Genomic DNA, 25969 nt, shown 5'->3' on the forward strand with positions numbered 1-25969 from the left:
CCAAATTGTACATTTCAGAATCATTAAAAATGCACATAAATGCACAGTTTGTGCTTGTAGATGTTACGTAGTAATACATATGTGTAAACTATTAGAAAGCAGAAGGGAAAGATTTAATATGTAGGGTGAAGTCTATTCCAGAAAACTAAGAGAGATAGAGATTTCTATGCTTTCTATGCTGTCACAGTGGAACAATCCAATCATGCACTTTGCTCACCTTTACAGTAGCTTTACAGTTCAGATGGGAACTTCTGTTTGATGAGGTGTGAAGGAGGTATTTGTTAGCAGACAGGGTGAAGCACCAAGTGTTTCTATTCCTGAAACAGTAGAAGTTATTCTAAGCTGGGCTGGGACATACACAGATGTCATACACCTCAGAAAAATTTGGTAACACTCTGTCCAGCTCCATACGGAGGGGAAATTAATGAACAAATCAAGGACAGGGAAGGATAAGCATGATCGTGTGAGAACATGAGGGATTGATTGAGTTAAAAAGAGGTGTGGTGAGCCAGGGACAGCTGTGGTGATGGTGGCTGGATCTGGGACTCAGGGGTGAGGAGACAGAAATAGCTCACTTTAAGGAATGAGAAAGAAACTGGAGCACAGGTCCAATATCCATTAAATCTGAAATGTGGGAACTGTGTGTGAACACACACACACGCAAACATCCAATATAGAGATATAAGAAACAGAGGGGATCCTGAAAATAGCCCTTGGTTCCACTCTCATTTTGTGTGTTCACACATTCAATTTATTCTGGCCACACAAATCGTACAGTGTAAATGGGCACACACACACACATACTAAGCATGTAAAACTGCCTCACACCTATCAAACGTGCTGACAGGGCATCTTAAAGAAAGCGTGAGGAAGCTATAGTTGATCAGATCAGGCACCCAGAGACCATTTGCAAACGCAAAGACAAGAGCAAAGGAAAAAAAAGATTAAAAGTGATTTCCATTCGTGAGAATCTCATTGCACATGGACATGGCTATGCAGCACATTTTACCACACATTTTAAAGACGAGGGAAGCTTATTACTGCTGGCCAACTTCAAAGGGCCGGTCCCGTTCACAGCCCATTCATGACTTGCCCATTGAGAGAAGCTAATTCCAAATCCTCCATTTAGAAAGAGGGAGGGAAGACTGTCCCGTTTCACCTCATCACTGAAACCATGAATGTTTTCCAGGGAAATGGCAGGAAACCTGGAGGAGCTGTTTGCTGAGGCAATGTTTTTTTTTGTTGTCCTCTGTTAAAGACTATGTAAATAAAAGCACATGGTGCTCATTTATTTTTAAACCAAGATTAGCTTTGAAGAAAACTCTGAAAAGAATACTATTGGCTTTGAAAACTTTAAACGCTCAGAGACAACCCAATGTACTGCGCAAAGACTAACACATGGAGAGCCAGTTTATGATGTGTTTGTGATCAAATCTGACAATAATCTCGTGGGAAATCAAAGAATTTTAATTCTGAACTTCTTTTTTTTTTTTTTTTTTTTTTTTTTTTACTTTTAAACTATTTTGGGGTATGTAACCCTAAAATAAATCAATTTAAAAAAATATTCCAAGTTATTTTTTTATGTTCACATAAAAACACGAGTCATACATGTTTAAAAGAAAAGTTAGAAAAAAGACAATTTTAGTTTTCATGTGAATTATCCCTATAAGTTTTGATAGAACAGAACATACAAGGGTTGTCCAAGCTTTTAACATTTTATGAAGATTATATTTTATTACTTAGATACGGCTAATTCAAGCAATGCAAATTGTATTTATTTAAACACAAAGATGTTTTCATATGGACTTGCATTTAAAAACCATGCACCATTTATCAAAGGAAGGTGAGTCTTTTGTTATCCAAGGTCTCTGTGATCAAAGACCTATGATTCAGAAAGTCACTCTTCAAGTATCTTTATGGAAAGATTTATCAGGCTGTCTTTTATGTTGCTTGAGTGAATGACGATAAATGCAATGTTTCCAGTGATGAGCTGCCCACTTTCTCATACAATTAACTTTTAACTGAATATAATAACGTAACTGAAATCAGAGCATCAGTCCTACCTGAGCTCATTAAGGACCTTTGAATTATTTATGATATATTTATTGAACACCTCACGAGATGGTACATTACCAAAAAAGCCCTTGGTAAACTGACAGCAGAGGCCAGAACAGAAGCTCAGTAACTCCAATATCTAGGTCAAGCATACCAAAATTACAACTGCAACCTTTACATAAGCCTAGATGCATCATCATTATACAGTTTTCAATATTTTCTTATTACAAGGCATCGGCCTTCATGCCATTACAATCACAAAGGAAGAGATGTCAACTTTTCTATTAACAAGAGTTTGCTGCAATTAGCATTTTACATTAATTTTTGTCTCTCTCTCTCTCTTTCACACACACACATACACACACATGCACAAATCCCCCAAACTATTTAATTCCTCACTGTCTGAATATTTGTATGAAGGATAAGGTGGAAAAAAGACAAAGTGAAAGGTGCATTTTCAATTCACCATACACTCAAAACTAAAAAGAAAAAATAAGATAAAAGTCTTTGAATAAAAATTACATTAGTTACAAGACAAAGCAAATGTGCAATTGATTTATTCTTTAGTGAAATGAAAAATGCAAACCTGACAAAGACTTACTTGGACTTATTCGGCTTGTTAAGGAGCTAATGCATTTATTATGTCTTGTACAGGAATAAATTAATTTAATTGAGGAATACATCTCTAAATCCAAGTTGCTGAGATGTCAGTGCATGAAAAATGTGTTTGCGTTGCTTAATCCTTTTGAGATGTTTTTTTCTGATATAGCTATTTGTGTGGTCGTTTGCTGATTCTCTAAAGAGTACATACTCAATTTCAGCGTACAGCAGAATTCAAAACTAGTCTTTCATATCACTACATTACCTTTTCCACACAGTAAGTAAATGTGCTTTAGTGTAGAATGAAAAGAGAAAAAAGAAACAGTGAGCCACAGAGAGATAGAATGAGAAAGATGAGATTGTCAGAGTGTGTCACTGAGATGATATTCAATATACAGTACATAGTCCCAACACCTGCCACCCAAGCCTGAAGATATTTGCTGTGGAGATGTGTGGCTTCACTCTTCTAATGCACCATGAGGAAAGCAGGACTGTATTTGTCTTTGGATTAAATATTTTTCTTTATGCTGATAGTAATGTAACTCTTGTATTGTTAAATATTAATGCAAATGGAAATGAATAATTTAAAATAAACTGACAATAAATATTTGAACGTGACAATTAAATATTCAGTGCTATGCAGGCTGAATATCTTATCTGACATAATGAGTCAGGCTAGTAGATATATATGAAATATGTAGGACGTATGAAACTTCATTCATGAAGCACTGCAAATAAGCGAAATTGGTTTGGGCGCAAAATTTAAGAAAATATTGAATTAAACTATTCGGTGGATTCAGTTCACAGGATTAATACCACCCACAAAAACATCTGACTCACTTTTACACACACATGCATATATATATGTGTGTGTATATATATATATATATATATATATATATATATATATATATATATATATATATATATATATGTGTGTGTATATATATATATATATATATATATATATATATATATATATATATATATATATATATATATATATATATATATATATATATATATATATATATATATATATGCATGCATGCATGTATTTTTCCACTCAGTATTTCCACTCTCACACTTTCACTACAGCATCGAACCCACATATCTAATTCATCTTAATTACCACATAATTGACAGGTGTCTTTAAACAATACACTAAGCAGTTGAGGACAATCTAATCCAGTTGCACACATCCCTTTTGTCAATTGCTAAATGAATCATGAAATTTGTTAACATAACATTTTGTGCAAATTATGCAACAGTTGTTAGATCAAAAAGCACACTTGGATTATACATGCACACACACACACACACAAAAATATGGTCAAATTTTTCTCCTTGCTTTACAGCTCATAGATCACTGTCTCTTTCACCTGCTGAGAACACAAGACACCTGCAGACGCACAGAATTACTTGTTTGGGGAGGAAGTGTTACATCGCTACATTAATTTGCATCTCAATAGACACAGATCAGCAAGCAACTTTACTGTCTGGATAATGTCCAATCTCATATGCTCACATCTCAAATCTAGTACATTGCTGTCATTTGCAAAAATGCCAAATACAATACATCATATATACTTTTTTTTCTCCATAACCTAAAGAGTACTACACACAACCAGGAATATTTCACCTGACAATGAGGAAGTATGCTATTATTTATTTTTCTACTGTATTAACCATATAAACACTATATATGGTATTACAAGTTCTAAGTCTTCCAAAGCTATATGATAAAACCTCATTGCTGATCCTGTTCAGGTTAAAAATGATGCCACAGTGTGACAAGTCTGACATCACTGACACTGTTTTTTGAAAGTGTTGCATAAGAACACATTATGCAAGCTGAAAAAAATGAAACCGGAAAACTGCAGTGAAAGACAATGGTTTCTATTAAACAATGCTTAATTTCATCTCTTCTTCACACAAAGCTATTGTATGGCATCTGAAAACTTGTTACGTAGTTATGTGTACTAATAATGCTGACAATTCTTTTTTAAGCTTGACAACACTAAAAGCTCCATGTCCTCGAAAAAAAAGTATGAACACTACTCCATTGTGTTACATGAAAAAATATGATTTGGACTGCCATGAGTGAGAGTAAAAAAAAAACTGGCTATTTGTACATATCCACTTCTATAGACACCTGGGAATATAAACCATGTGAAATTGGTGTAACCTGCCAAAGCATCTGATTCATTACCAGTGTTCCCTGATAACCGACGAAGGCACCAGCAAATTAGATTACCTCCAGTGCGATGACAGATACAACCACATCAGTCACAAACCTTCATTTTCATTATATCTGGAAGGTTGGCGCTTTGCTATGCTGTTGGGCCTCTCACACACTCACACACATACATATATATTCATATAAGCATAGGATTACACGAACAAATAGTCAAATGCCCAACCAGCTCCTTGGTGCTCTGTTGACAAACTACACCTCAGCAGAGCTGGACAAACACACAGCTGTTTACTCATCTCTGAGATAATCTCATTTGTAGGGCATCGGTATTTCCAACCTGTAATCTTCAACTCCTGTGGTCAGTCACCTACACAGAACACCTGCAGCTGAAACTACATCTGTTCTCTAACCCTAATACCAAACATTCCCCTTAAAGTCAACTTATAGGTCAAATATGCTGCATCGGTAAACAGTAATCAATCCAAATTCCCGCCCACCATTGTTATGTAACCCAGCAATACAATGTATTATGCAAAACATGTGCAGTACATCTCACACTCTGTACGATTTAAATTCACAAGCAAACAGACAACGTTTACTACAAAATACACACATCTATGAAAGCAGCAAAAATCATAAAGCTGGCAAAAAAAAAAATATATATATATATATATATGTAATTGTTTTATTTTTAATTTGTACATCGTAATTGCATATGCAGTTATGTCACACACCAGAACGCGAGTGTTTCTGGCAAAAAATGAATAAAGGAGAAGTTTTTATATCTGATTCATGAATAAACAACAGATATACTCGCATCAAACAGACGTAAAAACTAATTCCAAACAAACAAATTCCAAACAAAAAATTAAAAAATTTTAGGTTAAAATTAAAAGTCTGATAAATAAAACTGATATAAAATGAAGGATAAATATTTATAACATATTACCAAATGTTGTACTTAACGATTAACACTATTCTTAATGGGAATATGTGAGCTTTCGCAAAGAGTTCAGCTTGCTGTGGCTGTGAAGATGGGTGGAACGATGAGAGACGCTGTTCACTATTAAGAGATGTATGGAATTCACAAATCAATGTCACAGATAAGGTAATGAATCACATGTACCTCCAAACAGTGAACACATTATGATTTCAGTCTAGCGTGAAATTAGGCACTTTCAAAAAACTCTCCTTGTAATCAGTAAAGCTGTCTACTGCTTGATGTTTGAATCGCTTACTTTCATCATACATACAATCTGCACTTGCTTATGATGAGAGAACTCGCATGCTGAATATAGTCAACCTGTCAGCGTGTGCACACAGTGATAACTCATCTGATTGGCCATTGCATTTATAAGCTTAATAGACTCGTGCATGATTGGTTATAATGCGCAACACGGTAAAAACACTGAGCGTATATATAAATATAATGCTGTGGTCAAGAAATTTTATTTTAGCAGTAATGGATTTACTTTAATGATGCAGCAGCATTTTTGTCTACACTTGTAGACTTTACAAGCGAAAACCGAGGATTTTGTCACTGATCACGACCACAGAGGAATTATGTTAGTCCACAACTGCATGAAATATATAACACCACGCAAGTGGTTTTTGAATATTTTATTACAAAAGTCCTACATATGGTGTCTTTACCAACTAGAAAATGCATGTTTTTACAATATGAGGCACAATCGTAATGCTGATTAGACTGGTACAGTGTGTGGGCAAACTTACACAGGAACTCAAGACTTTTATCCATTTAACAATAAGGGTCATTAGATTTATGCCATTAAAGTCACACAAATTTATACATACAAATAGGAAACACCCTAGTAGTCCATAAATCTTCACATCACAGTGTACCTACTAAAACAACCTTAAAACAACTGAAGTAAGAAACTCACTCTGTGATCTAAAGCATTTCAAAACAGCCATCTTAATCACTACATTTTCAACTGAAAGTCATTTGGCTCCTTAATGTTTCATTTTAGGAGCCCGTGACTCCCTAGTCATTTCTTTTGTTTGGAAGAGCGAATATGATCTGGTTCTCTGCATTTCACAGCCAGTGTGAAAAGCAGCTCACGACACGCTGTAACAGCTCTCTGTAATACTACACCTCCAGAGCCGAAACACTGAACCAAGAACATAATGATCCACTCATAACACTGTGAGTCATGACCTGGGGAGGATTTCACTCCTGGGAGTGCTAAACGAATGTAAGCACTGTCTGTGACCGATCCACACTGTACTATTACTATAACACAAGCAGAAAATAGATAATAGAACATCGCTGACTAGAATACAAGAAGAAATTGCATTACAAACTGGGATGCATTACTATACTACCAGCAGAGATCTCTCTGGAGCTTTCCTTCTAATAAAGCAACTATCACGTTCCCAAGTGTGCGGTAAGGCTTTATTACTATTAGGTAACACCTCCGAGCAAAAATATCACAACAAAGGTAATAATCTTTTTGATGCATACAACTGATAAGTTTCTGATTCATGTGAAATGCTATACTTGCAATGTAAAGGACGTACAAGTTGTAAGTGATTTGCGGGCAAGCAATAAAGCATTACTCTTGAGAGGCTGACAGCACTTATTGCTCACAATGAGATGCAATTTTTAATTTAGCTGCAAGACCTCAACACTTCAGACTCTGACAATACACTTCCACATGAACAGAGTACCTGTCATTATCAAATAAGACAGAGAAGTTAGCTGCTTCAGCGCACTGCAAGAAAAAGCTCTTAAAAAAAGCCCTGAATTTCAGAGCGGGTGAAAATGCTTAAGACAGAATCAATCCTTTAGGTCTTTGTAATCACATGATGAGGGTTTATGTATCATTTAAACTCAAAATCTCGAGCTTTCTTGTCTATTTGTCTGATTTTAAGCAACTAATTGAATCAGTGCAAGCCAAAACCAATATTTTCCTAAACATTTTTCTTTTCAAGAGACCTCACTCTCTTTCCTCCCCCTAGCATCTGCCCATCCCACGGGTACCTTAAGCAGGCGCACAGATGGAAGGAAGGCTGCATGGCACAGTTTCCGTATGGTCCAGTTGAGTGGCCGAGGAGCATCCAGCTGGTTCATCGCTCCCGGCCGGACGTTCCCGCCATCCGGAAAAGGGCCCCACATTGGGGCGGCGATGCGCGAGGGGTCTCTGTCCGAAATCCACTTAACTCATGAAGCATGACCCTCCTCAGCCCCTGCCGCAAAGCCGCGCAACCTGTTTCCCTCCGACACAGAGCTCTTCACCTGCACCCCCTCCCGGCCCTCCCTCCCCTCCCCACAGATCCACTGGATCGGGAAAACACCTTCAGGGTGTCCGGGTCCACTTCCACTGGCCACACAGACCCAACAGTGCCAGAGATGACTGGGAGCATGCGGTCTGAATGAGTGGAGAAGAGCAGAGAGAAGAGGAGCGAAGCTGAGTGGAAGAGAGGAGAATGGGAAACAGTAGCTGTGATGTAGAGCAGCAGAGCGGCACTGTCTTGAAGAACCCGGAGAGAGAGAGAGAGAGAGGAGAGAGGGAGAGGAGAGAGAGAGAGAGAGAGAGAGAGAGAGAGAGAGAGAGAGAGAGAGAGAGAGAGGAGAGAGAGGGAGGAGAGAGATAGGGAGAGAGAGATAGGGAGGAGAGGAGAGAAAGAGATGGATGGAAGGAAGCAACATGAATGATAGTATGCGTTAACAAAGAAATGAAAAAAAACAAAAGATCATGCTGTAAAATGAGGTTGAGAGTTGCTGTGAAGGCATAGCACTGGAATTGATGAGGAATATTAGAAAGCAGATGGAAAGGAATGACAGAATGTGTTCTTTTCTTTTTAATACCATGTCTATCTCTTGTTTTAGGTCTTTCGGGTCACAGATGAAAAACTGAGAGGAAAGATTCCCCTGATTCCCTCCCAATGTCTTCTATTTGTACTCCTCTGACCTGTTCTCCTCTATTCCCTCTCTTTTCTCTTGCTCTAAAGCCCCCTCCTCCTTCTCCATTCCCGCACACTCCATCCTTTCCAAACATATGACGCATTGACCAACGAAAGGATAATGGAGTAGAGAGAGAGAGAGAGAGAGAGAGAGAGAGAGAGAGAGAGAGAGAGAGAGAGCGCGCAACAACAAAATAAAAAAATGTCTTCAGTGGACTGGATTGAACTGCTCCCCTCCACTGGATGGATTTCATAATACAGCATTTGTTATACGGTCCTCCATTGTTTCTGAAAACATGTTAAGGAAAAAAAAAAATCTCCCTGAGGGAGAAGTGTTAAAACAAATAAACGGAACAGTAGAAATGGAAAGAATGCGGTGGAAGAGTTGGCCATCATGCATTGCAGTCACTAGGTCTGCATCCCTGAGGATCAGATCGTAATAATGAATCTCAACAATCAATCCCCACTCTCCACAGGCATCACCTGGCCATGCAGATGTGAGAGATGTCACAGAGACCTGGTTGGAATACTAAGTAGCGCACAGAGTGGGAAGCTCCTCCTCTTCCTGCTTCCTACTTGGATGCGGGGTTCTCCTGTCACTCAAGGTATCCTGAGATGGTGAGAAGATTATGCAACTCTTCAAGGCAAGGTGTGTATCCATAGCAACCTCCGTTTACCAGTGTCAGTGGGAGATTGGGTTTAATGTGCAGGTATGTGGAAAGAGGATTGTCCTCCGATCAGATCTGACAACACAGGAGAGAAGCTCCCAAAGATACAGAGGTTTAGTGAATGGGATTTAAACAGAGAGCATGAAGACACTGTACAAATGCTTACAATATTTATATGACAGCAGCAACCATGTGGAAGGTACGTTTTCAAATACATTTTAATATATTAGAAATTATATTAAAGATGGAAATCAAATGAGTTAGGTTTTCATACTATCACAATTAGGTAAACAATTGGTGATTTTTTAATTAAGGCTTATTTATTAAATATCAACATTTTGAATTTTTACTGAATCTTAACAACCCCAATATGTACACACACACACACACACACACACACACATATATATATATATATTTTTTTACTGTAAAATTATGGCAACCATAGCTGTTTTTAAATACTGTAAAAACATACTGTTTTTGCAATGTGTCTATATTTTATATATATATATATATATATATATATATATATATATATATATATATATATATATATACACACACACACACACACACACATACACACAGTCAAAATGTATATTTTATTTTATTTAAAATCCAATTTTCAAAATATTACAAATTTAATAAGTGATTCAAGATGCTTCCTCAACACTTTTTAGTTTCATTCTGTCAAGTTCTATCATGTTAATTGTGTAATAAATCTGGATATAATTCAATAAAATTGTAATTATTATTTATTTATCATTATTCTATTTAAATTTCTTAAAATTATTAAATTATTTAAAAAAATTGTTTGAGATTACTATTTGAATTATGAAATGTACTAAAAAAACCCTACCTTGCCTTGTCTCTGCGTGTCTGAAATATTCTTTAATAGATATACTTCCTTGTATTATACACAAGATTTAAAAAAAGGCACTGCACAACAGAAGCGAACCTGTTCTAATAAAAAAAAGAGATTGGATTTAAATTTAGACTTTAAAAAACACTTTCTCTCCCTTTTTTATTATTATTTTGAAAAAATATTCACAGCATCTAAAATTTAAGATTCAATCATTGTGCTTGCAGATACTGAAAATACTAGAGGAAAAATGTTGACATTCATGGATGTGATCAGACAAGCCCCAACACACCATTTATAAATTCACACGCCAAACCCCCAGCCTCTTTCAGACTGGTGATAAGTGAAGTGTAGCTTAGGGTAAAAGTCAACCACTTAACCAGAAGCATTTATTTTAACTTTAGCATGCATCACACAACATCTGCACAACAAAATCAGGATTAGGTCTTCATTATACACATGCACACACATACAAACAAGCAATTCACATCAGCATCTAATTACATTTTGACCTAGACAAAAGCAATCACACACTGTTTACATGTCAGTACCTCCACGATGCAAAACGGTGTGGAAAAATACGTTCCACAGTATGTTTGTGTATTTCAATCCATTTATGTGTGTGCACGCAAATATATTTGAATGCGCATATAGATGTAAGGTATTGAATATTGTCAAACACACACCCACAAGTATTGATTCAAATGCCAGTTTCAGGACAGATCTCCTTATGAGCAGGGAATCTGTGTAAAATAATGCTTGACTGCTCAATAAATGCATAAGGATGTACTACTTTTATTTATAGTCAAAATGAAGAAAATGCTTGTTGAGATATGCATAAATACACCAACATACAAAATGAGAAAAAAACAACACCCAACAAAAGCATCCTCATCTATTTTTTTTTTTTCAGTTATGTAGTGACAAAAGCCTCTCTGGAAAATGGACAGAAAATGTAATGCTTTAGGAATCTGTCTCTCTCTTTCACTTATCATCAGCTTAATGGCCATTCCCACAATCCTTAGACATTCATTGAGACTGTCACTGTGCAATGCGATATTGCTCCGAATACTTTTTATAAAATCATTTGCACTGTTTTAAAACACACAGTAAACCACCAAACCAAAAGAAATTTTTAAAAAGTTTGAAATTTAAAAAAAATCTCCTTTGAAACCAGACTATAACAAAACACGGAGTGCCACCAAAACTGCTCACTAACCAGGTCGCAATGATGGTGATTTAATACACAACCAATAGGGTCCAAGTCCAACAGGGTGATGCATTTGTGATGAAATCTGTAAAGACTATAGCAAAGCACCCTTATCATTATTCAGAAGGGATGATGGAGTGAAAACTGTCTCTTTAATGAGCTTCGGATGCAAGCCGTATTAGTTTGGGAGCATGACAGTCCCAGCCAATTTGAAACAGTCGCAGAAGTGAACATTCCTAGGAAGCTATGTCATCCTTTAATCTCCGCATAACACTTTGTGATTTTGCACCCTTGCTGTTTCATTGTGGAAGACATTATACGCGACTCATTTTGCGTGATCGCTATCTTTCTTTATCATATTTCGTTATATAGACTCACTTAGAACGCATTATAACAATCACTAATAGAGCTACGCTGCATTTGTATCTCTATTACGAACACACCAGAAGGTCTAATTATGTACAAAAGTGTATGCTTGTTAGGGCCGCAGAGATTGTGCTTATTGTGATGGATGCTGTGTGGTTGTGGGCAGTGAAAATCAAACGCTTCTTGGTCATCACGATAATGAGCTATTTGCTTTCTTTAGTTTGAAAAAGCGCTGGTGATTATAAGTGATCTGTCTCGTGTACCGAGGGTATCTGACAGGGTGTTTGTGTGTTCTATTGTCAAGGCCCTATTTATCAAAGGTTGAAGATATTCCTCCTGATGTATTATACAACTTCAGGCTTTTCTGTCCGGTAGTGGAACTCACAGTACCTATTTATGTAATGTTGCACTCTCTAAAATGATTACTGATGTTGTCTGGCTTTATAGTAACTTTGGCTCATTTACGTGAGTAATCATGGAAAAATGTAACCTTAGAGATACGTGCACTGTGCTACTTAATGTCATTTTGAATTATAGACACAGGTTAAATGTGCGCCATAATAGTTTTCGTTGGCATTTTGAACCTGGGAATGGAAGATATTATGGGAATGTGTGTTGCTTTCTTGTTTTTAGGACTGCAGAGTCTGTGTGCTTGTTTCACAATAATAATTTAACTACCCTGACATCTACCCCGTTAAATTATTTAATTATTTCTGCCATGTCTGCTCTCTCTTGCTTATATACTTTTCCTATAGCCATGTCATGACATCATTTCCCTGATGATTGGCTCAGTCTTACTCCGTGTTCTGGTTTCATCCCGCTTGCTATTTTCTAGATTTTAAATAACTTCAATCACTCACACACACACACTCAAATAAAAATCAGTGTGTGTGATGCATATATTCAAACACTAGATGGCCATCACATAAAACAAATCCATGCACCTGAGCTGAGCTGTGAATGTAAGGAAAAATATTATTTTGCTGTTGCTTTTCTTACAAGCATAAGTACTATGTAAACATGATCTATAAAGGTCCTCTATATAAGGGAAACAGGAACGTATATCTGCAAAATCTAAGCACACCTGAAGCTAGGTAAAATGGATTGCACAAATTTTCTCAACATCGCTATAATATATCCGATATTCTAAACGCAATTAGTTTATTTCAATAGCAAACATGGTCATTATACATGAATTTGTAAATTCGCAGTGGCTGTAAAATACAGTCAAAATGTAAATTAAAATATTAAAAAGTGTATCTGATCTCTTTTCTATTATTTAAGATACTTTTTTTAATGAAACATTTAAAGTATTTGCTAAATCTATATATCTGATGAAGTCAATAACTATGACCATGTAACACTGATGAAGAAAAAATATATAAAGCTAAATTAATTATTTACCATAATAACCTAATGCTTATGTTGAAGTAATGTGAGTCTGCATGAAGTCATATGACTCCAGAACTGCAGTTCAATAGTTGGTTTTCAAAAGGGCCTTTTACCATTTTAATAGAGGTGGCCAAAGCCACTTATACCCCCACACCTTAATGTTCAGTTCAGTTCACACCCCTGCAGACTGTTGATGTCATTCCCCATCTCCTCACACCACTTTTGTCACTGCTATCACTGCTTTTATACTGAAAAGACGCTAGCCATTAACAGCCACACCATGTATTCTCGACCAATTTCAAAACCTCACACACTCACCTATGTAAGTCTGATCTCTCCGTTTGAGAATAATTTTCTCAAATAATCCAGCCTCTCTATTTGCACTTGAAGAAATCATCAATACATCACACTTGTTACAGACACACTTTAATCACATTTAAGAGGCCTTTAATGACCTCACTGCAAAAAAAGAAAGCAGAAAACAGATCAACCATTTTCCTCATGCTCTTGACAACATACTTGAATGAGCTGTTTTTAATCAGGTCATTTTCCATACAACCTATTGGAAGCCAATCAAGCTTCTGAAGTGCCCACTTCTTGGGGTCGGACCTGTTATCTGCTAGTAACGATCTGTGACTGACTGAGAGTTGTCTCCAGATCTGTTTTTGAGTGTGATTTTTTTTCAGTTTTTCCAGGCTGTTTTTTTGTGTGAATTTAAATGGAACTGGTCATAACACATGAAGTTAATTTGTAATGTGGGCTTTACTGAATTAGAATGAATTACAAAAGGATGCAACATAAAGAAAAATTAACTACAATTTCAATTCTGGATCCTGTTTGCTACCTATATTCAAATTTAGAAGCTGAACTGGAATTTAAAAGGCATTCTCATTTAAAGTCCAAATGGTAAACAACCCTGGTTTTCATTCTGCTGCATCAGTGGCAGTGAATTACCAGAAACTTTTTGGTCATTATGGTCAGAGCTCATCATTCCAGCAAGCCCAAGGATTCAGCACAACATGTTGTTACAAGTGAGTTTGACCCGGGCTAACCTTCCTGCATGCACAATTAAACTGCAGATGAACCAGAATGTGGCTCCTGATCTTCAATCAACCTACGAAGGTCACTTCACACCATCTTTGTCTCGCTTCATGGGTTGCTAGCAGTTCCCTGCGTTAAATTAAAGTAGCTGCCCCAACAGTTTCAGACAGATCAGTCACTACATCTTCAAGCTTTCATCTAAACTCACTTTTGCAAGACGGTGCTCCTTCACCTCTGCAGTCTGCAAATCAGAGGCATTACAATGAGGCAGTAAATCATTTCCTAACAACTTATTCAGAACAGACCGCATTAGACCTAAAGTAATGGGGATTGTTATAAATCTTCTTCTTGCACTGAGATCTGCAGTGCAATCAATGCTTTGAAGAATGTATTAGACAATAGCAGCAACTCTGTCAGATTTCATTTCTATTTTTCCTTTGTATCACACAAATCAGGGCATGCTGTTTTTTACTTAACGGCTCCAAATGAGTCCAAAATGTACATTTAGTTCTCAGATATACAGTACATTAACATACTTAATAGCATACAAAATACCCCACAAATGAAATAAAATTGTGTTTTTAAAGGAAATTTTTAAAAAGCATTCATTTAAAGCACCAAATACTCGTTTAGAATAGCCTACATTTCCAGATCTAACCACTAGAGGGACCAAGTATTTTGCAAACCATCCTGTTTGTTACTCAGTTCAGCTGAAGAGGTGACGGATGTGTCCGAAATGGCTGTCTGTAAAACGGACTACTCAAAGTCGTAATAAAAACAGCAGGAATTTATTCAGAACGTTTAAATCAGGGACAAAAAAACACACAAAGGAAGTCAAAAATGTAGTGGTAAAACATTAAGCATTAATTTTAGAGTGTTAACATAGAAAATAATACATGTTAAGTACCCCGACCCTCTTTCTAAAGAGTAAAACAAACATGACCAGACTGTTTAGAGCCATGCTTTGGATGCTCAGTAAAGTATGCTTTTGTCAGCATCATTAAGATATCACATGAATCAGACAATCAATCTAATGGGAATAATGACTAAATCAGATTTTAACCCAATATTAGCAAATAAAAATGTACGAGCAATAGGACAAAGACAGCTAAGACTGAAAATAGTACAAAAAAAAGACATCAAGCAGAATATAGTTCTGACAAAAACAGATGCAGAGGTTTTTTTTTAGCTTGCAAATTTGAGATGCTTTAAGCATGTTTAGTAAGTCGCTCTGGATAAGAGCGCCCGCTAAATGGCTTGCATGTTAATGACTGAAATTTGCATTTAAGCCAGCAAAAGACAATTTACAGTGAATTACATAAAAATTCCTCCCAGCAAGGGGCAGCTTTATATTATTCTTAATCAGGATGCAACGTAAAGTAGAATTCACAAAGGAAACAATCACCTATACCAACTCCGATCGTCTAACCCAGTTCACTTACAAAACGCCAATCCAAAATAATGATTTGTGAGGTCAAATAATTATCATATATCGCATCTTCGGAACTAAAGAATCACTGTAGCTCGTTTAATTTTAAGTATTAAAAATAATAGATTAGTTAAAAAGCAGCGGGAAGCTGAGAAGCATTACAGATTCAAGCTATTTTCTTCTGCAGCGTCTGTGCCAGATCTGATTTATGAACAGACGAGTGTGAATATGAAACCAATTCCCACCTGCCAGTCAGCGAATGACATTGTATTGCACACTGTGAAATGATTCTGAAAAGTACAAATTCATTAAAAATGCATGTAAAAAGGCTGCTAACATTACAGAAGATGATCTTTACTACCCGAAGACATATGCTCTGTTATAATCGTGTACGCTGCTGTGAATAAAAGCAATTATTTGTGTATATGTGCATTTAAATGCAGGAAGGCGTATTTAATTGCAGGTGTGACAGGTATTACAAGCGCTTGCTTTGTATTAGCATGCTTATTTTGTTCTGAGGGATGCGAGTGCGCATTTGGTATGAATATCTGAGATGAATATTTGAATATTTGAGATGAGCGTATAAGTGTGTGCGCCTCTTTACAATACCGCGCTGTCACTGGTGCTCTTCTAAGCCTGTGATGCTGAGCCTGGCCCTGGAGGCAAGAGGATAATAGCAGCTCTGTGGGGCTATGGAGGAGTCAGAGGATGGGATGAGTCTCCTACTGGGTCTCCTCCCTCTCTCAGGAAGACCTCCACCGGCTGATCTCTCCCTGCTCACTGCCCCATCTGGAGTCATCAAACCCATAGGGCCCAGTGAGCTGCCATCAAAAAACCAGCCTCAACGCATCAGGTACACAGCACATCACGCATCATTAGTACAGACTATGCTTACGGTACTTTGATATATAATAAAAACTAAAAAGAGTACTCAAAGTTGAAATGAAAAAGCTTGAGGATTTGTTTGACGTGAATGTCTGATTTGAAAATATCATTCTTATAACAATGGAGACAAACAAATCTTTACATACAATATACATGATGCTGTTCCTGGCACAAATGTTTCATTTATATCTTTTTTAACTGCATCTCTATATGACCTACGAAACAGATGCACTCACATTTGTTTGACTATATCTCGTAGATGGCCCCTGTTTATACCAGGTTGATATTTTTTGATCACCTAACCTGAACCCCACTCCTCACAGAAACTTGTGCATGATTTTACAGATTTATAACCCTCACTATTGTAAAGGACATTGCACACAGAGTCCAACATTTTAGCATTTTTAAAGAGAAATATGACCTCACATTAGGTCAATCATGCTTCCGAAACTTTCACCAATCCTAATTTATTTTATATCGGATGGGACTTTCTCACATCCATAGCAGGCCCTGTGCAATCTCTTTGCACACAGAGTTCTAGGGCTGTCAAAATAACTGAAAAACTAAATTCTAATTTTCTGCTTAAAATGTGATCAAAATTTGAAATATATTTGAATTTAAAAAGCATAATTTTAGTTAGGGGGAAAAAGCATTTGGCTTCTCTCATGAGTCCACAAGAGGGCACATCGGGCAAAATATTGAGCACATTTCTTCAAAAGATAATAACACGACTATCTTTGGTAAAAGTGCATAATGTTAAAAAAAATTTTATAAACCATATATAATTAAACAGTTTGAAAAAAGAGCTCTGTGCACGTATGTATAATTTAATTTCCAAAACTAATCGCAAAGAATCCACTACTTTCTTCATTTAAAAACCTGACATGCAGTCGGATGGGGAAAAACCATGATGAAGTCCTTTGTTTTTTAAAAGTTGAACTTACATAAATTTTACATGGCTTTCAAAACATTTGTCTCTCTTGTACAAGCAGTGAGTGCGACAGTGATAGATGTCCCTCTAGAAAATGCAATATGCATTCTGTGGTTTCATTTTCACTGTAAACAACATCTTTTTCACACTGATGGTCTTGTTTTCCTCAGTATTTTAAATGAACAACGTAGCAGTAATGCATCTAGTGGGTTCAACTAGGCTAACAAAAGCATTAGCATGCAATGACACCTACAACGTTGCATTTCGTGTGCCTTTTGCATTCAAATGTAGAGGGTTTTTTTCATTTAACAAATAATCAAAATTCAAATTCTTAGGAAGCGAGAAAAAAAAAAACATTCTCACCGTTTAACTGTTTTGCAATTTTTTGCAAAAAAAAAAGAAAGAAAACGGATGAATTAATATGCACTGGAATCAACGTGCAATGTTTCTATGTGTGAAAATTTAAGATGATGAATAGTGAAACTTTCAGACTCACTGTGCTAAACATTGAGTTTATATAACCACAGGATCTGAAGACTCGCTAGTAAGCGTTCAACAGGTTTCACTAAATTAGTGAAGATGTTTCTGAAAAGTGAGTGCATTTTAAAAGTATAGTCAAACCTGTACTTTGATTAAACTTGAAATAAATTACAACTACTCCATTGCTGCTACTCTTTTCTGTAGCCTACCACTTAATATTCTTTTGTATCCTTACCTATATTTAGTTTGAATCTCCACATTTTCTTTCATTTTCTTTCATTTCTTCCTCTCTTTACTTTTATATATGTAATTATTTTTCCATTTTTCCTTCGCTTCTTCTCTTTGATTGTTTCATTTAATTTCTTTTCCCTGATTTTATTTTTATATTTTACCTTTGCTTTCCGGCTTGCTTTATACACTGCATACAAATTTGTTTTGCCTGAAGGGGAGGAATTGTTTAAACAATAGATGCAATATTTCACTGTCAAGTATGTAAATTGTACTGCATGCATCTTCAGTCAATCTTTCTGGTCCTGAAACTCTGCCTTAAGCTCCTTAACTACTCTACAATACACCTGGCCTATTTGAACATTTTGTTTTTCAAACTTTTGCAAAATAACAACAAAAAGTCTACAGTATTCAGCAGTAGCGCCCCAGGTTGTTAAAGCCTCTTTCTATGACAAATTATATAACTTGCTCACAATTCTTGTTTTATTTTTGAGAGAGGTCCTTCCTTTATTCTTAGAAAAAGAAGAAAAAGAGTATTTATGTCTCTCAGTACTTTTCTCTGGCATGGTGTCATTGGCTGAATGTGCCTGTAAAAAGAGCAACATAATTTCCATGTAACTGTAATCCATTTCATTTCTGTCTCAGCTCAGGCGGTATTACAATGAGACACATACATGACCTGAAAGTGGCAATCTGTCAAGCTAAGGAAAGAGATTTTCAGCCTTTACCAGCTAATTAAAGCATCAACTAATACCTTTCACCTCCCAAAAGGAGACTAAGGAAAAAAAATATATTACAATTAAAATAAAATAAACTGTAAGGTTGCGATGCAATTAGTCTCACTGCTGGAGAACGCTCTAATTAAAGTCTCAGTAACCCAACAGGTTTGAGTCTCGGTCTGAGCGCAATTTATCACAGACTGTCCAATCAGCATCACAGCATCCCACACAGGTTTTCAGACTATAGCAGATGCCAGTCAAAGGTGCCATCATTAAAGGCTCCATTATCAAATGGTGGGGATGCTTTTTTGAGATCAAAACAGCTTTTTATAAAGAGAAAGCGATAAAGAGAGAAATCCGGAATATAATAATCCCTAGAAGCAATTCAATGGCGTCAAAGACACAACAAAGGTTACATGAAACAAATGTTGGCAAAAAAGGACAAGACCGTTTTTTTGAGTCTCGTCTGAATTGGCTGCAAAAAAGAAAATCCTAAAATTGGCGTGTGGGTGTGTGATCCCCACAGAAACAAATGACTAGAAGACAGACACTTACAGGTCTGGACGAGAGCAATTCCCGCACATCTTAGAAAGCTAACGAAAACAAAGCATTTAATAAATGCCGTGACTATGAGCATTTAATCTCTCTAACACTTTGAGAAAGTTCTGTCATATTAAGTGTCAGCTCAATGGCATTTAAAGCACCGGAATATAAATGCTTTGTTTGTTCAGAGCTTCAAAACTTTGAGGTAAATATTTTATGTAAATGTTACAGCCCTATAAAAGAGTATTTCACATAAAATGAACTGATTTAGTTATTGCTTTGCTTTATACTTAACAGAGCTGCTCATCTTAATAGGGGATGCACAGACGGTTTTATGAGGTTCTATGTTGATGAATCTTCAACTCTGCAGGATTTCACTGAGAGGCCTGAGCTATTCTTGCTCCAATCTCCCTCTGCATGAATTTTTTGTCAGACTAATAAGGGCTGTGGCGAGATATGAAGACCACTAATTGGCCTCTTTGAACTAAGACTTTCTGTCCTGTTGCAGCAGATGAGTTGATTATGAAATGTAAAATGACTGGTACAATTGTTATTTAAATGTGGTGACATTCCTTTTACCTTCATTATGAAAATTGCAGTGCTTCCCAAATGACTTCCTACAAATATGCAAATGTATCTAATTTCTGACAATTATTTGCCATAGTTACAAACCTCTGCCAAAGACGAGTTGCAGTAGACAAAATGAGAATAAATAAATTAGGTTTTGCCAGATTTACTTAAGGGATATATGTACATTAAAATGAGAATTAGCGATAAGCTACAAATTATTTATGTAAATGCCAATAACCACAAAAATTCTAAATTACACTGTATGAATGAAAACAACAAAAAAAACACTAAACTAAAATCACTTTAAATGTTACAAATTAATATGAAATAAATAATAATTATTAGCGCCAAAAGCCAATTCAAATTTGAACTACATTGTTTAAATAAACTATAAAAAAAATTTAAAAAACACTAAACTAAAACGCCTTTAAAACACACACCTTTAAAAAAACTAAGATAATTTATATAAAAATAAAAACGTTAAAACAGTTAAGACTGTTAAAAATGACTAATACTGTATAAGTAGCAGTCCCAAACTATTTTTTGCTAATACAATTAAGATTTTGTGTTTGTGATATGCAGTGTGCCGCCGCATTGAGCTATTTAAGTTCACTTTTGAGAGACTTAGCATTTATAATGCTGATGTATAGTATGAAAAAAAAATTTCATTAAGGTTAACTTTATAAAATGGCAAATATAATAAAATTATAAAACATACAGAAAAAAACAACCATATATTCAATATATCTACCATAAAGTCATGCATATGAATTCAATAACAAATTGCGGCAAACTGGGCCTGGATTTAACTGTATTGTCATAACTAACCATGACACAAGATATATTTTTAAGTAAATAACATCAAATTTTTACATTTAGGTATGGGGTGCATTTAGGAATCTTAAATATGGTCATGCAGAATAGGGTATTAATATGAACTTTATTAGTACTAATAAAGAGCCAACATGCAAGCAATATGCATGCTACTCAGCAAATAGTTAATAGCGAGAATTGGCTCTTAAAACAAAGTGCTACCAAACCTATTAGCTATGCCCAAAAATGAGTGGGTAGGGTCATTCAGTAAGTCGACAGAGCTATAAATTAACATTTAATAACAACAAACATATGTATCTTGACACAGCTTACAGGATGAATCTATTTTCATAGTATGGCACCCCTGATCCCTGAGCTGAGTGCAACTATGCTAACAGAGCAGAGGAGGAAATGCCACACTCGCTTGACATAAATTTTACATTAGTTCCCTGTGCCAAGTGTGTTACCAAGGCAACCTGGCAATTAGCGGATAATAGGAATAGCCAATAAAATATAATGCTGTTTATTATAGACTTACTCGCTCTGACCACAATAAAGGGGCTATCCACACTGAAATGAATAGATGCATCATCCCTGGGGCACTCCACCCAATCTGAGGAGGGAAATGCTAATGTGGACGGCTGGTTGAGACAGGAGTCACATGCTTTGCATTTTTCTGTCATCTCAACACGGGTGATGCAATGAAATGAGATGGAAAAGCTGTGGTAGTTGTGCATGAGCTGGGAGTAAATACTGCCAAGATAAAATTAATCTGACACAAATACACTGATTAGTTGGTTTGTTGGCTGTTACCGATGTACCATCATCTCTTTAAAGACAGTCTGTTGAGCCAGTGTGTAATGGGAAAAAGGATAAATGGATTCTTATCCTTATGACTAAAAATGGTCAGTATTTTAACATTAATTGTGCACATTGGCGCCTCCATCTTTCATGCAGTAACCAAACGACCAAACGGCCTCTTCAGGTCAACTGTCAGTAAGTAGACCACTACCAGGGGGGGGTATTAAACTGCTGTTTAATATTGTATATTCCGTATTTCAATTAATTAGACATGCTGTAATTTTTTAATTTAATTTAGGATTTCATAAGGCCCTATAAATCTAACATGACCATGTAATTTTACAGTACAGTCAATACAGTTAAATGTACAGTGTAAAGTCCTCTTATAATTTACAGCGACATTCCTTTTCAGATACATTTAAATAATTATTTCTCTGTTAACAAAAAGTGGTTATTAAAGAAATGGGTATTGGTGGGTATTGAGTGGGTATGAAAGAAATACCAGTTATGACAAAGCATTGTGGGTGAACTGTACTTTTAACAAAGTACTTATGAAATAGCTTTTTAAAGGAGATGCTGCTTTCATACTGTACAGAGAAAGCACAATCACAGAGGGTGTACACGGTTGAGCTAAATTTTAGGTTATTTAAATGCACAAATTGTGCAAAATTCTGATTATGACTGTGTATTTTTAAATAAAATTTATATTGTTTCTGAGGCCATCCTAGCAACAGGCTCCCTAGGTCCCTGTGGTGACTGCCATTCGAGAAAAAAAAAAAGCTTTTATCAGAAACGCACACAGGCAGGAGTGTGAGCTCATTAATCCGCTGAGAGGAGTGCTGGGTTCTGTTAGGCTTTTTCAGCTGTCAGAGACTCTCTCTCTCCAGAGGCCATTCGTTTTTACCAGAGGGAGGACCTTTCCAATTCACGCCTGTTATTTCATCTAATGCTGAGGGATGGTGATTTGAGACCTAGGCACCTGGGTTATTCTGCAGTGGCATGATCGGTCAAAAGCAGAAAAATGAAATCTTCTGCTGAAGATGGAAATAAGCTTTTACAGGCCTTATATGTGCATTTAATACAGGTTAAGCTCAAGCAACAACATTTGTTACACAAAAAAATTATTTTATGCTTTTTTCTCGTTATAATACTCACTGTTTTACAAGACATAAATAACATGTTTGTATAAACTTGTTTTTTTGAGAAAAGAAAAGAAACACCTTTTCTGTGTTATACATTTTAAATGTCAAGACAATGTTACATTTATAACAACCGCAAAAATGATAGGAACAATGTAATAGCACAAATTATACACACATTTGAACAGAAGAGTTGATTCAAAATTCATACTTCCACTGTAAAGGACGAGTCTAAATAATTTTTGTGGTAAGCAATATTATGCCAAAAATGTTGTTAATTGAGCTTGTCTTATATTGGACCCGAACATTTCACTAAAGCTAATTAGGGTTGCCACCTTTCCCAACAAAAGCACAGATTTGACTGAGGTGACAAGAAGTGATGAAATAACTAGTTTTCGATAGTATTCAATAATATAGACTAATTTAAATATCATGTGAACTCTAGTGACATATCTGTAACTGTAATGAGAAGTGGACTGTAAACGTGCCGGGTGATATGTGCAACTGTTGCTATAACAACCAAAGTAAGCCACATCCGCCAGGCTTAAAGCCCTGTGGTAGCAGCACAAAATCAGCCTCCTGAGGTTGCAATGGCTCATTCCAAACTTTGATCCGCTCCTATTTCAGTTGCCCAGCGTAATGCTGTTTAAGACAGCCTTAAAACCAACCGAGCACGAGATGGATTTTCTGAATGTTTACGAACAGGAAAGTCGTAAAGCAGTCTTTGTAGTCAGACACAAGGGGACACGTATGTGGTGACTCCAGAGTCAGATAAATTCAGACTGTAACCAAACAGGGGCGTAATATGACAAAGTGCACGCTTTAAAATTTTTAATCCTAAATATGGACTTCATCAGAATTTAAACAGCACATAAAGACTTAAGTAAATAATATTGACTGGGAATTTCTATAGTTCAAAATACTACAGCAATATCCCTCTTAACACCTCCCACTGAGATAAACCTATATAAAGAAACAAAAAAATAATAAAGTACTCTGTTTCCAAGCTACAGTTGCCAAGGTTCTCATCAGCCTCATTTGGTTCAAAACCATGTTACAGAACAATTAGGCAGTTTGAGCAGTAGTGTTGGCACGCATACTCTCCTCGCTGTTTGCACTGCCACTTAGTGCCTAATGTCCGGCCTGCCAAGCATAAAAGCAAACTTCCTCTGAGTTGGGATATAAAACTATAAAACTCCTCAAGGTTACTATTGGAGTACATGCACATTAACAAAGACACTTTTAACTGCAAGTTCAATTTCTCTCATTACAATTTATAAATGCAACAAAAATGCATTTTACACCTTAATGTCTCTCTAACACCATTCGGTGACACGTTTGTCTTTTTTTTAAAATCCTGATTCTGCAGAAGGTGCCTTGTGACAAAAATGCCTCTATTAAACTATTGAAACTAAATTTACACTAGATGACATGGACGCATAGTTTGTACATGTTCAAATGAAATGCAAGCCAGTGGATATGGGCAGTCTAGATGCGTCAAAGTTGATAAGTTGTGATTCAAAAGATCTATATGATAAACAAAACGGAGACGTTTCTATAGCAACATGACCACAAATAATTTCACACCCACCCACATAAAGACAATACTGTTCATACAAATGTAGTATCTAACAACAGAGCTTAGGCATGAAACACAAAGTAACACTGTATGGTTTTAAACACACTGTAGATGAGTGAACTTTCCACACAATTGCTTTGAAGGCACTGAAATACACTAACATCCCCTTTTCATTAAATTAGAGCTTTTTTCAGACATGCATCAAGACTCTAGATATTCCACATTAAGTATATTTCACATGTAGTTTATTTCCAGTATTTGTATCCATGCATGAACTGCATACTTTTTTTAACATTCAGAACAGTACTGAATATAAAGTTGTGTTTGACAGTGGTGGAGAAAATATTTTCTGTTTGCATAAAATACTGTCTACAGGCTACTTAAAAATGCCACTCTGCTACATTTGAGTAGCCTATTTGCAACTGCACTTAAGACTAAGCAGCTAGTTAATGACTAGACCATCTCTATTAATGCAGTTTCTGTTTATGTCAGTGCATACATCTTTTGGTGTGTAGTGCAGGGCTCAACTGGCCAGTCATACCAGTAGTTCAGAATTTTTCTGGAAGGTAACAACTAACTGATATGTAGTATTTTTTTTTTACATTTTGTGATGAACAATTATGTTACAATACGCCAAACACCACTAATTTTATATAAATTTGTACTGACGCTTTCAAGAGCAACACCTTTCACTCATGTGATTTCTCATTTGGCAAATTATCTAACATTATTTTGGTGACAAATCGACTGGATCTGCAACAATGTAGAATACCAGTATGACTGAAAACCTTTTTAGGTGTACATCATCAACATAAGACTTTGCGAGAGCGCAGCAATAGCTTTAAAAGACAAATTAGAGTTTTTGTCAACGAACTCAAAACTCCTTACATGGACTTTCTTATACTGCCATCCTCAGGTCCTCAGGACATGCAGTGTGTTTGATCAGCCAACCTCAACAATGTGTTATCACAAGTAACTTTGGACTGTAAGTTCAAAAGCACTAAACACATGTTTGCTTAGCTATCTAAATGGGGATATACACCACATACTTTTCTTTTATATGCATCAAATTTCAATAACCTTACCGAGGTTAAAACGTCATCTTTCTACAAAAAACAAATGGATAAATATGAAAAATACAGTATCAATCCCTCTAGCTAAGTCATTTAAATTGAAGTTTGCATAATAGTGGCAAAAGAATCTGTCTTCGGTGTGTGACAGATGGTTTAGAGCATGCTTCAGGGCACGCTCGTGTGCTTAGCAACAACTGACCCACTGAGTTTCCACTCATTCTGTACTAATCGACTGTTACAGACATTAAGTCAGCCCAAATGAGAAGAAACATCAGGGGGTTGGAGTTTCCTTGCTAGAAAACTACCACATGCCTGAAATCTTTTACTACAGAGATTTCCCCCCCTACTTAGAACACAGACGTTTTCCATATGGCACTTGGTCTTGAGTGTACACCTGACTGTGGTCAATATCAAGGCAATGAAAGCTTCTCACTTGTCTCACTCCATGCTTCTGTTCTGTG

At 36.2% G+C, this 25969-nt stretch overlaps 1 protein-coding gene across 8 annotated transcripts in view; it reads right to left on the bottom strand.

Moving 5' to 3' along the window:
• trpm3 (transient receptor potential cation channel, subfamily M, member 3) overlaps positions 1–25969 on the bottom strand; it is a 106529-nt gene that overhangs the window by 77810 nt on the left and 2750 nt on the right. For 2 of the 8 annotated variants that reach the window (XM_043239647.1, XM_043239646.1), the window contains exon 1: positions 7857–8321. The exons of 5 other annotated variants lie outside the window; for them this stretch is intronic. In XM_043239647.1, coding sequence (XP_043095582.1) covers positions 7857–7991 — 135 coding nt within the window. In that variant the 5' untranslated portion in view covers positions 7992–8321. Of the gene's footprint in view, positions 1–7856; positions 8322–25969 lie in introns of those variants that run through there. One more of the 8 variants, XM_043239651.1, reaches the window with a different exon arrangement.

This window comes from Puntigrus tetrazona, chromosome 5 (genome assembly GCF_018831695.1).
Source record: "Puntigrus tetrazona isolate hp1 chromosome 5, ASM1883169v1, whole genome shotgun sequence".
NCBI classification, from domain to species: domain Eukaryota; kingdom Metazoa; phylum Chordata; class Actinopteri; order Cypriniformes; family Cyprinidae; genus Puntigrus; species Puntigrus tetrazona.